The 11,609-nt window shown below is 48.5% G+C and overlaps 1 protein-coding gene across 1 annotated transcript in view; it reads left to right on the top strand.

Moving 5' to 3' along the window:
• The window catches only part of CCDC3 (coiled-coil domain containing 3), a 42,022-nt gene continuing 30,996 nt past the window's right edge, over positions 584 to 11,609 (top strand). Inside the window, exons 1-2 of the mRNA XM_021384621.1 lie at positions 584 to 996; positions 1,906 to 2,080. Of these exons, the coding sequence (XP_021240296.1) occupies positions 584 to 996; positions 1,906 to 2,080 (588 nt within the window). The remainder of the gene's footprint in view (positions 997 to 1,905; positions 2,081 to 11,609) is intronic.

Here is an 11,609-nt window from a genome sequence, read left to right as displayed (position 1 = left end):
GTACAGCCAGCGTTCCCCGTGGGGTCAGGGAATGCCCAGCGGCATATTCCCCCCACTCGGGGCTGTGCTTTGCCCTTTGCATCTCCACCCTTTCGCATCTCTCGTCTTTGCACGTCCGTCCCGTCCACCTCTCCCCTCTGCATCCCTCCTCTTCTCATCCCTCCCCTTTGCATCCCTCCCTTTTCACCTCCCCCTTTGCACCTCTCCCATTTCCCTCCCTCCCCTTCGCATCTCTGCCCCTTCGCATGTCTCTCCCTTTTCCCAGCCCTCCCCTTTGCATCTCAGCTGCTCGCATCTCAACCCCTTCGCACCCTCACCCCTTTGCATCTTCACTCCTTCACTCCCCAAACCCTCCAAGTCTCATCTTTTTTTTATTTTTATTTTTAATTTAAGGGGGACACCTTTGACTTTCCCACCTTTTGCTTCAACCTCATCCCTTCTCCCTCTATACCCCCCCTACAACAGCTCCGGGCTGTCCCCCACCCTTCTTCTCCCCCATTCCCATCCCCACTCCCCAGTCTCGGTGCCGGTCCCGGAGCGGAGCCGGGCGCGCCCCCCGGCCCCCCCCCCCCCCCCGGCTGCGATGCCGCCGCCCGCGGGGCCGCTGCTGCTGCTGGGGCTGGCGCTGGGGCTGGGGGCCCGGGCGGGCGCCGGGGGGGGCTGCCAGCTGCCGGCCGAGTGGCGGCCGCTGAGCGAGGGCTGCCGAGCCGAACTGGCTTCCATCATCGTTTACGCGCGGGTGTTGGCTCTTCACCCCGATCCCTACGGGGCTTACAATTATCTGCCCTGGCAGCGGGACCCCCCCTCTGGTCCCGGATCGCAGCACAACCCGGGGGGACTTTTTTATTCGGCTGAGATCGAGCTGCTGTGCGACCAAGCGTGGGGCAGCATGCTGGAGGTGCCCGCCGGTTCCCGACTCAACCTCACCGGGCTCGGCTACTTCTCCTGTCACTCGCACACCGTCATGCAGGGCTACGCTTACTTCTTCTTCCTCCGGTGAGTCCCGGCCTTGGGGGTCCGGGGGGGTCTGGGTGCTGTAGCACAGCTCCGGGCGTCCTCCAGGGCTGGAAGGGCTGGCCCTGTCCCGCTTCTCTCCCCGCAGTTTTGCATCGTCTGCACCTCCACCCTAAAGAAACATCCCGAGCTGGGATATCCCAGTACTGCTTAATGCTGAGCTGCTGTTGAGCAGCCCCTGGGTGCTGCTGCTTTTGTTTCTTCATGGTCAGAGCTCCTCTCCAGCGCTGGAGAGGGGCCAGTGCCTGTTCTCCGAAGTTTGGCATAAGAATATAGGAGCAGTCCCCAAGTGCACACCCGACAGCGTTCTCTTGGCCCCGGCCAAATCGTGACTTTGGGCTCTTCGAAAGAATAAGAAAATAAACCACAATGTGGGAACAAAGCCATCGCCGTGACCTTTCAATCCAGAAGCATCTGCGAAATGTTACTTCGCTGCTTGTTTCAAAATGCTTGCTATATCCTTACACTGGGTGCGTAGCTAAACAAGTTCTGATGCTGTCCAGTGCTCAGTCTGGGACAATATCTTTAAGGATGTGCTTTACAAAAGTTATTTATTGACTTTGAAGGAGCACTTAGACTCAGGGGTCAAGAGCAAAGCAATATAAACTCAGTAGGAACCAGAGGCTAAAAGAGAGAGTTATCGTGTTTTGGGAGCTCATTGATATCTGCAGGGCAGCAGGAGCCTGCTAGGTCCTCCTTGCTGCTACCAGGTCAAATCCACCGAGGAAAAAGGCAGCAAAGTGCCGGGAGTGCTGAGAGCCATGCATTGGCTCAAAGTCTGTCCGTGCAACTTTGGTGGCACTCAGCTGGGCTGGGGGACAGTGGTGAGTTCTGCAGGAGAGTAAGCCCAATAGGGCCTTACAGCGGCTGCCCGTGTGGTTTGTGTTTCAGCATGGATGAGAATTACATCCTCCTGCCGCACGGTGTGAACTTCCAGGAGGCAATTTTTCCGGACACCCAGGAGAACAGGAGGATGTTCGCCAGCCTTTTCCAGTTTTCCAACTGCTCGCAGGCACAGCATGCCCTGAGCTTCTCCAGTGACTGGGAGATCCAAGAAGACAATCGAGTAAGGGATTTATTTGCTCTTTGGTGCTTGTTTTCTAGGTGGACACAGACGTTCACATGTCATTTGTATGTGTATATTTCTAGATGTATATATGAATGCAGATTGGCTGGTCCCTGATTTTCCTGGTCCATTGGCACCATCATGGGCAGATAGCACCCTACTGCTGGGGACATGTTAAGTTCTGTTTTCATTGCTCACCTCTGTTGACTCTTTAACTTCCCACGGAGCTGAGCAAAGCCTGACATCAATTTATTTGGTCATGAGCAATAGATTGGAAACTAGCACCAACTGGGATCCTGTCATCATTACAGGTTTTGCTGTCTGCAGAACCCGCACTTTGATTTCAATAGAAATGTTTGGGAATAGAATTCTCCTTTTTGGCTCCTGGTTTGGCTCTCTGGTGGCTGTGCTCTTGTCTGGACCATTGCAGGCTGCAAGAGATTATTCTTGACTAATTCACACAGCAGCATAAACATTGACTTTGGAGGTAATGGTGCTAAGCTGCCTTTGTAGCTGCTGGGGGAATACAGACTCTTGAGGGCACATTTGTCTGAGTAATGCCAGGACCTGCTTTGGAGCAAGCTGAATGAGGTGCCTTTCTCCTCCCAAGGGAGAGCACGAGTAATTCACCCTCTAGGCAATTCTCCCTGAAGAAAGTACATTTTTAGCATGCAAAGTCTGCTGATGTCTGTTGCCAGCGGCTTCTGAGCTTTATGGGGCTGTAGTGTTTGTAATAAATGCAAGCTTTTCATAAACACTTTTTTGGCAGAGAGGAGCCACCTGCAGTTATGTTCTGGGTGTGCATATACAGTTGTGGAAGTGGAACTTGGAGACCTCTTTCTTTTAGTGCCAAACTTTGTTTTACGAGGCTGGTGGTTTCCATGAGGAGCCGAGAATATTTGAAGCATCTCTTTAGGTCGGGATGGAAGGGGGCATGTGTCGTCACTTGTGTCCTGTGGATTCATGCAATGCACAATATTTGTGATGGCAGAAGCTCTGGCAGCAGCTAATGAAGACTTTTCCCATGGGCTAAGTTTGAACTGCTGTATTGCCCAGTTGGCCAGTGGCACCATGGGCATGACCCTGGTCCTTGGGATGCCCTGAGAGTGCCATTTTCCCATTTTGGGGAGCGAAGGGGGAATGCTGACATTCAAATATATATTTGGAGCCAAATGTAGGGGACCCTGATGGATTGGTGCTTCTTGATGCCAACAGTACATCTCACCTGTTAGCTGGAATGGAAACCACAGGGCAGAACCTAGAGTGTATGGATCAAAAGTGCATCTCAGCTGCTGTGCTCCTTGACCCCACACAGCTGCGAGCAGATTAGGGGGAATTGCAGCCAGATCTGAGGGCTTTAAATACTTCTGCACACACCCTGTGAGGGAATAAACTGAGCTCAACTGACGGCCACATTGTCTGCTTCCTTTTGCAGTGAAAAGTAAAAGCTTCCTCTGCACCAGATAAAAATAGCTTGGACTGTGCTCGCATTCAGCCCGTGCATCTGTGCTCTTGTGTTGGAGATAGGCTTTTTGGCCACCACTACGTTAGGAATTTGTTTCCCCTTCTTAGCACTAAGCACCTACATTGGCATCTCTTCCCAACAGCCATGGTTGGCATTTTGCTCCTTGCTTTGTCTTATCAGATCCAGTGGTGATGGGATCAAGTCTGAGGGAAGAGATGGAGGTGCTGATGTCCTCAAACCAGAAGGTAAAGGCCTGCTTTGAGAAACTGAGGTCCCACCTTTGAGCTGTGGGACATCTCCACATGTGGCTCTGTCAACAACAAGCAGCTTGGTGTTAGCAGGTTTGGAACAAAGGAGTGATGAAATTGGCTTAAAGTTGATCCCGTACTCGAAAAGACTTTTTTTCTGTGCTCCTTGCAGCCCCATCAGGGCTGTCCTATGGGATGAAAAGCTGCTGCCGCCTTCTCCTCCTCCCTCCTGCCATGCCCAGTGCCTGGGGAGCAAATAGACGTGTGGGAAATCCTCAACACACTGACAAAGTAAAGGGATACAGAGCACAGGAAAACCTTTCAATTGTCGGAAAGCCCCTGGGCACATGGTAAAAGGAGGCCAGACCCCAGACAATTTGCTGGGGATAACACATTCCTCATCCTGGCTGCTGCTGCTGCTGGAAGCTGATTCCAGCTGCGTCTTTAAGCCCCTTCAATCTGGGCTGAGGGCCAGGCGCTGCTATCCACGGTTTTCCAGCAACCCCACAGTCTCATAAATTCACTCAGGTGCCAGTTCTGGCCACTTTGGACATCAACAGTAGCTCAGCTGTCCTTTCTTCAGGCACTTGCATTTTGGCCTCCACGCTTGCTACCAGTTGGGCTTCATCCTGACCTTTCTCAGCCCCTCCGTGATGCTCGCAGACCTCCTGCTTTGCTTTGGTTTGCCGCAAGATTGGTGCTAATGCCCTGAGCTCCCACCACACCACAGCTGTGGGATGGGAGTGTAACGAGTCGCTGCAACTCCTCTCCCTTCTGTTTAAAGCTTAAGAGCTGATGTTGGTGGAGATAATGACACAGGAACTCTACTTTTTCCCCTCCGGAGTTATGGTTTTAGTTTGTTCTTCCCACCCTCCCGCCCACTGGAGAAATGCAGTAGTTGCCTATAAAACGAATCTTGCAGTCGCAGCAGTTTCCTTTAATAAGGTGTTTTTATTAAAGAAAGGACCAATTAAGGAGTAATAAAAACCTGATTAAAATTCTTAAAAGCTCTGTGTTTGTACCCAAGCCTCAAGCTGATTCCCCGAGGGAAGACCTGCAGATGTATCAAAGAATTTGCACTTTTTGGGCTGTCCCATGCTGGCTGTAGCACAACCTCCAGCTCCCTTCTGGCTCTGGGAGGCCCTGGGGGTCTCTTTTCCTTTATCCCCTTCTTCCCCTGGTGCCTCTGACATTGCTCACCAAACCTTGTGTGACGCCCAGTTGTTCTCCACAGATTGGTGCAGCCAGAGGCACTGGAGTTGCATTGCTGAAAGCTCCTGATGCTTTTAGGGAGCAGCCCTGGGACCTCTTTTTTGCTCAAAAGCAGTCCAAGAGGTCATAGAATCATAGAATATCCCCAAGTGTTCGAGGCCAGGTTGAATGGGGCTCTGGACAACCTGACCTAGTGTCTCATCTAGTGGTTGGCAACCATGCCAGTGGCAGGGGTATTTGACCTGGATGGTCTTTGAGGTTTCTTCCAATGCAAGCCATTCTATGATTCTGTGATCCCAAGTTGGAAGGGACCCACAAGGATCATCAAATCCAATTCCTCAGTGCTGTCTTCGGGAAATAGATATGAGTATTTGGCATGGCATCATCACCGTCCTCTCTAGGTAAATCCTTCAGGTTTGGAGAACATCCAGATGTGCCAATGCCTCTTTCTCCTAACAGATTTTGCTGTTTATAGCTACATGCTAAGTGGTACTTCTCTGCATGCAGGGAGTTGATTTCTGCTTGCTGAAGCTGAGAGGAGGTGACGAGACCTGCAGTTTCTCCTCTTGCGGTGCTCCATGCATACTTTGACATTTCAGTGCAAAGCTGGTAGCTCACATTTCTCCCTCTGAATGGCTTTCTGCAGGGCTGTGCAGTCTCTTAACTGAGACCTTGCTGCCTTGTCTGCATAGGAAGGATTACACCATGGTGACTCAAGGTCTGGTCTATGAAGAGTCCGTGGAAGTACAAGGGAAAAGTCTGTGGAAGTGTTGAACGTACTTGCAGTTAGTTACTGCTCAGAGGAGTTTTAGCTCCTGTTTTTTTTAGCGAGTTGGTGGGGAGGCTCATTCTATTGGCCTCCGTTTGAGCTTATAGAGATTGCAGGAGGAGATTATACCTTTTATTGAGCCTCTCTCTGTGCATTGCCTCTTCCCCTCTCAGGCATCAGATCTGCAGCCAGGCTGCTACTTCAGCTGATTTAGGTGGATTATCTCCTTCTCAACTTCTGAGAGACCCTCAGAGATTTCTATAGGTAATAACAAAGCTTTCATGCTTCATGCTTTTTGTCAGCGTTCCTAATATAAAGCAAGGTAACTAACAAGTTAGCAGGCAATCTACAAATGTCTGCTTAGCATCTTCCTCTCCAGTGGCACTTTGGCTGCTGTAATAAGCACCTCATGACCCGATTATAACACCTGCAAGGCTTTGAAGCAGCTAAAAAAGGAACCCGATAAGAAAAGCAATTGTAATTGCATAATTGGCTTTCCCATTATTAGACAAAGCAAAAATTGAATTAAATGGCATTCTTCCTCTGCGGAAGTGGAGGAAATAGTTTCAGAGCTATTTGTATTTCAACAAAGGCCATGTGCATATGCTGGGAGGCACTGGGTTGGGTTGCTCTCTGAACCCATCCCTGGGCAGCAGTGTTTGCAGCCTCTTTGTTGCCCTGGTGCCCTCAGCTGGGTGGATGGTCATGGCTCACATTCAAAGGCACTTTGTAAGACCATGAGGGCTTAAATCATGGAGAAACTATCTTCCACAAAAGCTCCGTGGGCTACCAGAGAAAGACTTGCATGATGTTTGCTCTGGCAGTTTCCCCTCTGCTCTGGGTTCTAGGAGAGGAACTGGAGGGCTGGAAAGTGTAGGTCATGGGCAACGCATCCTTGTGTTCTGGCACATAGTATGGAGCCCACTGCAGTCTGGCTGGGTTAAGACAATTTTCTTTAATTCCCATGTACTGGCCTTCTGTGTTTTCTTGCTGCATGAGCCACATGAAGGATCCTAAGGGACTAGGGAAATAGAAAATACTCTATTTAAAAGTCCAGCGTGGCAAGGGCAAGGCTAAATGACCTCAAAGTCGATAAAAATTGGGTACAATAAAGGTTTGAAATTCTTTTTTTACATTAGGTTTCTTTCCCTGCAGTTTGTTGAAGCAGCAAAATACCATGACAGAGAGTGCCCATTGCTTCTGTCTCATTGTAGTGATGTCCCACTGTGCTTTTGTTTTCCTTCCAGTAATCCACCCAAGGAGCATATCCCCGCCCTACAATCTGTGTTTGATTTGCATAGTTGTGAGCTGCATTAAATGAGAATGACAACTGCTGACAAGTGTATGGGATGAGGGGAAACCACAAGATAGCTGATATGTATGGGTAATGTCCCTGGGAGTCTTTTGGTGTGGAAATGGCATTGACTCATTTCCAAATCTTCCCACCCAGCCCATGATAGGGGACTCTTAGGGATGTGGTAAGCATCTCCCTGTCAGTTTTCTGTCTTCCCACATGCACATAGACTGATAAAATAGAGAACAAAAGACCATGGAAGAGTTCAAAATAGTCTTATCCATGGGAAGTTTCTAATGCACGTGATCATTCCTTTATTTGTAGCACCCAGAAGGTGTTCTGAGTACTTCCAAGGAGGGAAATGTCTCTATTCTTAGAGTGCCTTATAGAGGCATCCCTTTTCTTTGTTAGGAGGCAGCTTGGTGACTTCTTGTCATAGTGTCATGCAGCAGGGTTGACCTGAAGCAGTGTATGAAGTCTTCAGTTTGATATCAGATGTGACTAGTCTCAATTTGGAGGTGAAAATGGAGCTTTTCCCCACCCTCTGAACTCTTGAAGCTTGGTGCAGGGCAAGGCAAGGAGACGTGAGAATACATTAGAATCATAGAATCATAGGATTAGCTAGGTTGGAAAAGACCTACAAGATCACCTAGTCCAACCATCCACCTACCACCAATAACCCCACTAAACCGTGTCTCTCAATGCTATATCTAAACATGGTGTCCCACTGTCTGGTGGAGAAATCTGGACCATCTTGCTCACCACCAGTGGATGCAAGTTGCTCCGGAGCACTGCCCTCTCTGACTATGCACATTGAAGTACATGATATCCTCAAAATTATCCTGCTTCCAGCCTGCCAGGCAAGGAAATGCCTGGGCAGCCATGAGCGTGTGTGCATGGCTGCTGCCTCTGAAGGCAATCCTTCCAGGAAGTAGTGTTGAGCGGAGACCCACATGGCTTCAGGCTGCTTTTAATTATCCAGAGCCACATTTTCAGTAAGTTCTGCCAAACACACTAAATTATTCTGGATTTCATGGCATGAGGCTGCCTACTTCTGTACACGAGCAGGCATCTGACCCCAACCACAGCACATCGTTTCATCTCTTGGTCTGGCTTCTCCTTCAGTGTTTGCTCAGCTGTACAAAGACTTTTTTGCAAGCACCCAGCCTCTTACTCATAGCCGAGGGCAGAAGCAATGTGTTTCTCAGTTGGATAAGAAAGATGCAGCAAACTGGATGGGACCAACTCCACAGTGTGTGGCACAAGTGGGATGTTGCCACTATGGTCTCAGGGCAGGTTGGAGATATGGGACCTTTGTCAATCTGGTCATGTTCCCTCTGTGTTAGCAGAAAGTTTGGGAGAGGCAGGGATGAGAGATACCTCCTGGGGAAGGCAGTGGAAAGTTTGAAGAGACACAGACCTCTTCCTCCAAACCTGCTGGTGATGGCAGTGTCATGACGCAAACAGCAACAAGAAGATATGAAAAGACCAAGACTGACTTTAGTTCCCCATGTGTGAGCAACTCAGTGATTCCTCTGCTTTTCTGTCCACATGCTCATGGCCTCTCCAGCATTAGAAGGAGATGAGGACATCCCACTGCATGTAGACCGGGAAGGCTGAAAGGTGGGCAAAGAAGGCCCACCAGTGCTAGTGGGGACATGAGCAGTTGCTGGAGCTGGGACCTGAAGAGGTGTGGGGCAACTTGAAAATGCTTGTGTCCACATCCAGCTAACCTTCCTTGACACAGGTTCCCATAGGTAAAGTGCTCCCAGAGTACCCCTGGCCTCCAGGGAGGAAAGTCAAGGCCTGTGTTCCTATATAGAGTGGGTGTATTATCTTATGAACCCAAGGCAAAATACAGTGTGCAGCCCAAAGAAGCAGGTAATGGTGGTGGTGTTATTTGTTTGTTTGTTTTTCAGCCACTCATACTTATTAATCATACTTGTCCCATGATTTTTCAACTATGGAGAGTGGAGGTATTGAGTTAGCTACTTCTGGAAGACTGTCAGGAATGTCTCCTGGCACTTCACTTGGAGTAACTCACCAGGAATATTTCAGTGCTTTTTCTTGGGTTGGGAACAGGAGGGAGAAGCAAACATCTAAGACAGGTGCATCTGGATTTTTGCCTGCCTGGATTCTCCTCGGTCACCGTCTGGGCTGGCCATTTTGGGGACTGTATTCCGAGTGAATCTCTGGAAGGTTTTCTGGGCTAGGAGCAGACACAGTGAATGATGGAAGTTCCCAAACTGTTGTTCAACCCAATTATGGGAGCCACCAAACCCCTCTGTAGTCTGCAAGTCTGTAGATGTGTTAGATGTTCTTGCATGTGAAAATCCATGCTTTGTCTTGTTCAGTAGCTGGGAAGGATGATTCATGGGGTCTAGCAGCAGCAGTCCTGGGCCAAGTTCTGTCCTTGGTGCACACACTTGTCTGGCTGTGAGCAGAGCTGGACTTTGGCTTAGTTATTGGCTACAGTCAACCCTGGATGCAATGAAAAGTCCTTTATTTCCACTTCTGCCTTTCCTCATGCACCTGTGAGATTCAAAAAAAAAAAAAAAAAAAAAGGAAAAAGGAGAAAATGTTTATTAAAACCAACAACTGTGGAAATCCAGCTGGCAGATGGGACACCTATAATGTTGCCGGTAACCGGATCAGCCATTCTGCCTTGAAGGGAGATGAGGTCTTTCAATCAGGGACATATTTTCTCCCAGCCCATGCATTTTGATGTTTATTTTCATGAAGGGGAAGCCAAGTTGGCTCCGAGGCAGCAGTAGTTCAAGTCCCTAATGGAAGCTGCAGACACAGCCTTCTAAAGTCCATCCTGCCTCCATTAGCCAAATGACTTTCCAAATTTCCTTGCAGACGCATCCTTGCCCCGTGGAACTTGGGCAGAGGCAGCCACGTGGTTACAGGTTTAGCTTTTCTGCCAGCCTGGAACACAGAGCCAATGCAAACCAGTTTTGGGGGTTTGGGAGTATAGGGTTTTGGCATGGCCAATTGCAGCTGGTTACTGCCAAAATTGTTGCAGGTGCTTCTGGCAGCTGACACAGGGGCTACCTCCTTCACTGCCCCAATTAGAGGTTTTTTTTGGAATGATACTGCTACAACTGCTGTCCAGTTATCTGTAAAATGAAGTCCAATAGGAAAAAAACTTACTGAGAGAAGCAAATTTCCATGATACTGTGTAATGTGAAAAGGAAATAATACAGATAGAATACCAGGTCTGAATATCTGTCCCCCAAAAATTAGAAGCAAGAAATAAAAAAATATATATATCCTGAGATCTGAAAGAACAGACTTGTTCTGCATTTCCGGGATCAGTAGGGAACCAGCAGAAGTTCTAGCTACTGCAATAGGAAATGTCACCGTATAGTTTCACACTGAGACAAGATGTGGGACAAAAACACAAGTTTGGATGTGCCTAATTTCATCATTGAACTGACTCATCTTCATCGCCAGGCAGGAGCAGAAGGAGAACTATCTCATTCTGTGGATGGTAAACGTGAGGCTATGTGCCCCAGTCCAGGGGAGACAATTCTCTTTGACCTAGGACCTATCTCCAAGGAGATGAGAAATGATTGTCTGAATACTTTTTCTATAATCTGTAAACTTTTTTTTCTAACTCCTATGGCCTTCCCTTTGCCTGTCCATGTCTTCCAAGGAGATGTGTTCAGATGTGTGACACGTGAGCAGCTGGGGTTTAGCTACTTATTCAAACCAAAGTACGTTGGTGGATGGTGGCACATATTCTCTTTATTGCCTCAAAATTCAATGAGTTTGTCACCTCCATTCATCTTCACTGCAAACCTGTTTCAGAGCACGTTCACTTGTTTGGCTTGCTTTTGGTCTTTCCAGAGCTCTTACAAAGCACAATTATGTTCTGGATATTTTTGATTATATATATATTTTTTTTTATTGTGGAAAAAAACTCAGTTGCATAACTGGATGGTAGCTGGGGAGAGAAAGAAAGGAAAGTCAGAGTAGAGGAACAGCTTGTGCTGATGCTGGCTGAGGACACAAATAGAAATTCAGATGATGTAAGTCCACATTTCCATTGCATGGGGAAAAAGTTCTGTTTCAGAGTCTCTGAAGAATGAACATAACAGCCACATCACTCAAAATCTTCTGTTTTGTTGTGGAGCAGGAAAGCTCTTTCCACCTAGAAGTGTTGTGTCAGGATGTGGAAGTGATATTGTAAGACACTGAGGACCTGGAGCGTGTCCAGAGGAAGGCAAGAAGGGAACTGGGATTGTTCAGTCTGGAGTAGAGGAGGCTCAAGGGAGACCTTATCACTCTCTACAACTCCCTGAAAGAGGTTGTGGTGAGGTGGGGGTTGGCCTCTTCTCCCAGGTAACGGTGATAGGTGTCAACGGTTTACGGGCGTTAGGCCCGATTCCGTGACGAAGGGGACGGGGGACCCAAGGGCCCACGTCCCGGGAAAAGGGGAAAGGGGAAAAGGGTAGGGAGATGGCCCTGAGAGCAAAGAACAGCGGCAACAATCTGAGGAGAAACAAACTAATTTACTAAATAAAATATCGGAA

Source organism: Numida meleagris, chromosome 1 (assembly GCF_002078875.1).
Source record: "Numida meleagris isolate 19003 breed g44 Domestic line chromosome 1, NumMel1.0, whole genome shotgun sequence".
Classification (NCBI taxonomy): Eukaryota; Metazoa; Chordata; class Aves; order Galliformes; family Numididae; genus Numida; species Numida meleagris.
This window is presented reverse-complemented; position numbering and strand designations above follow the sequence as displayed.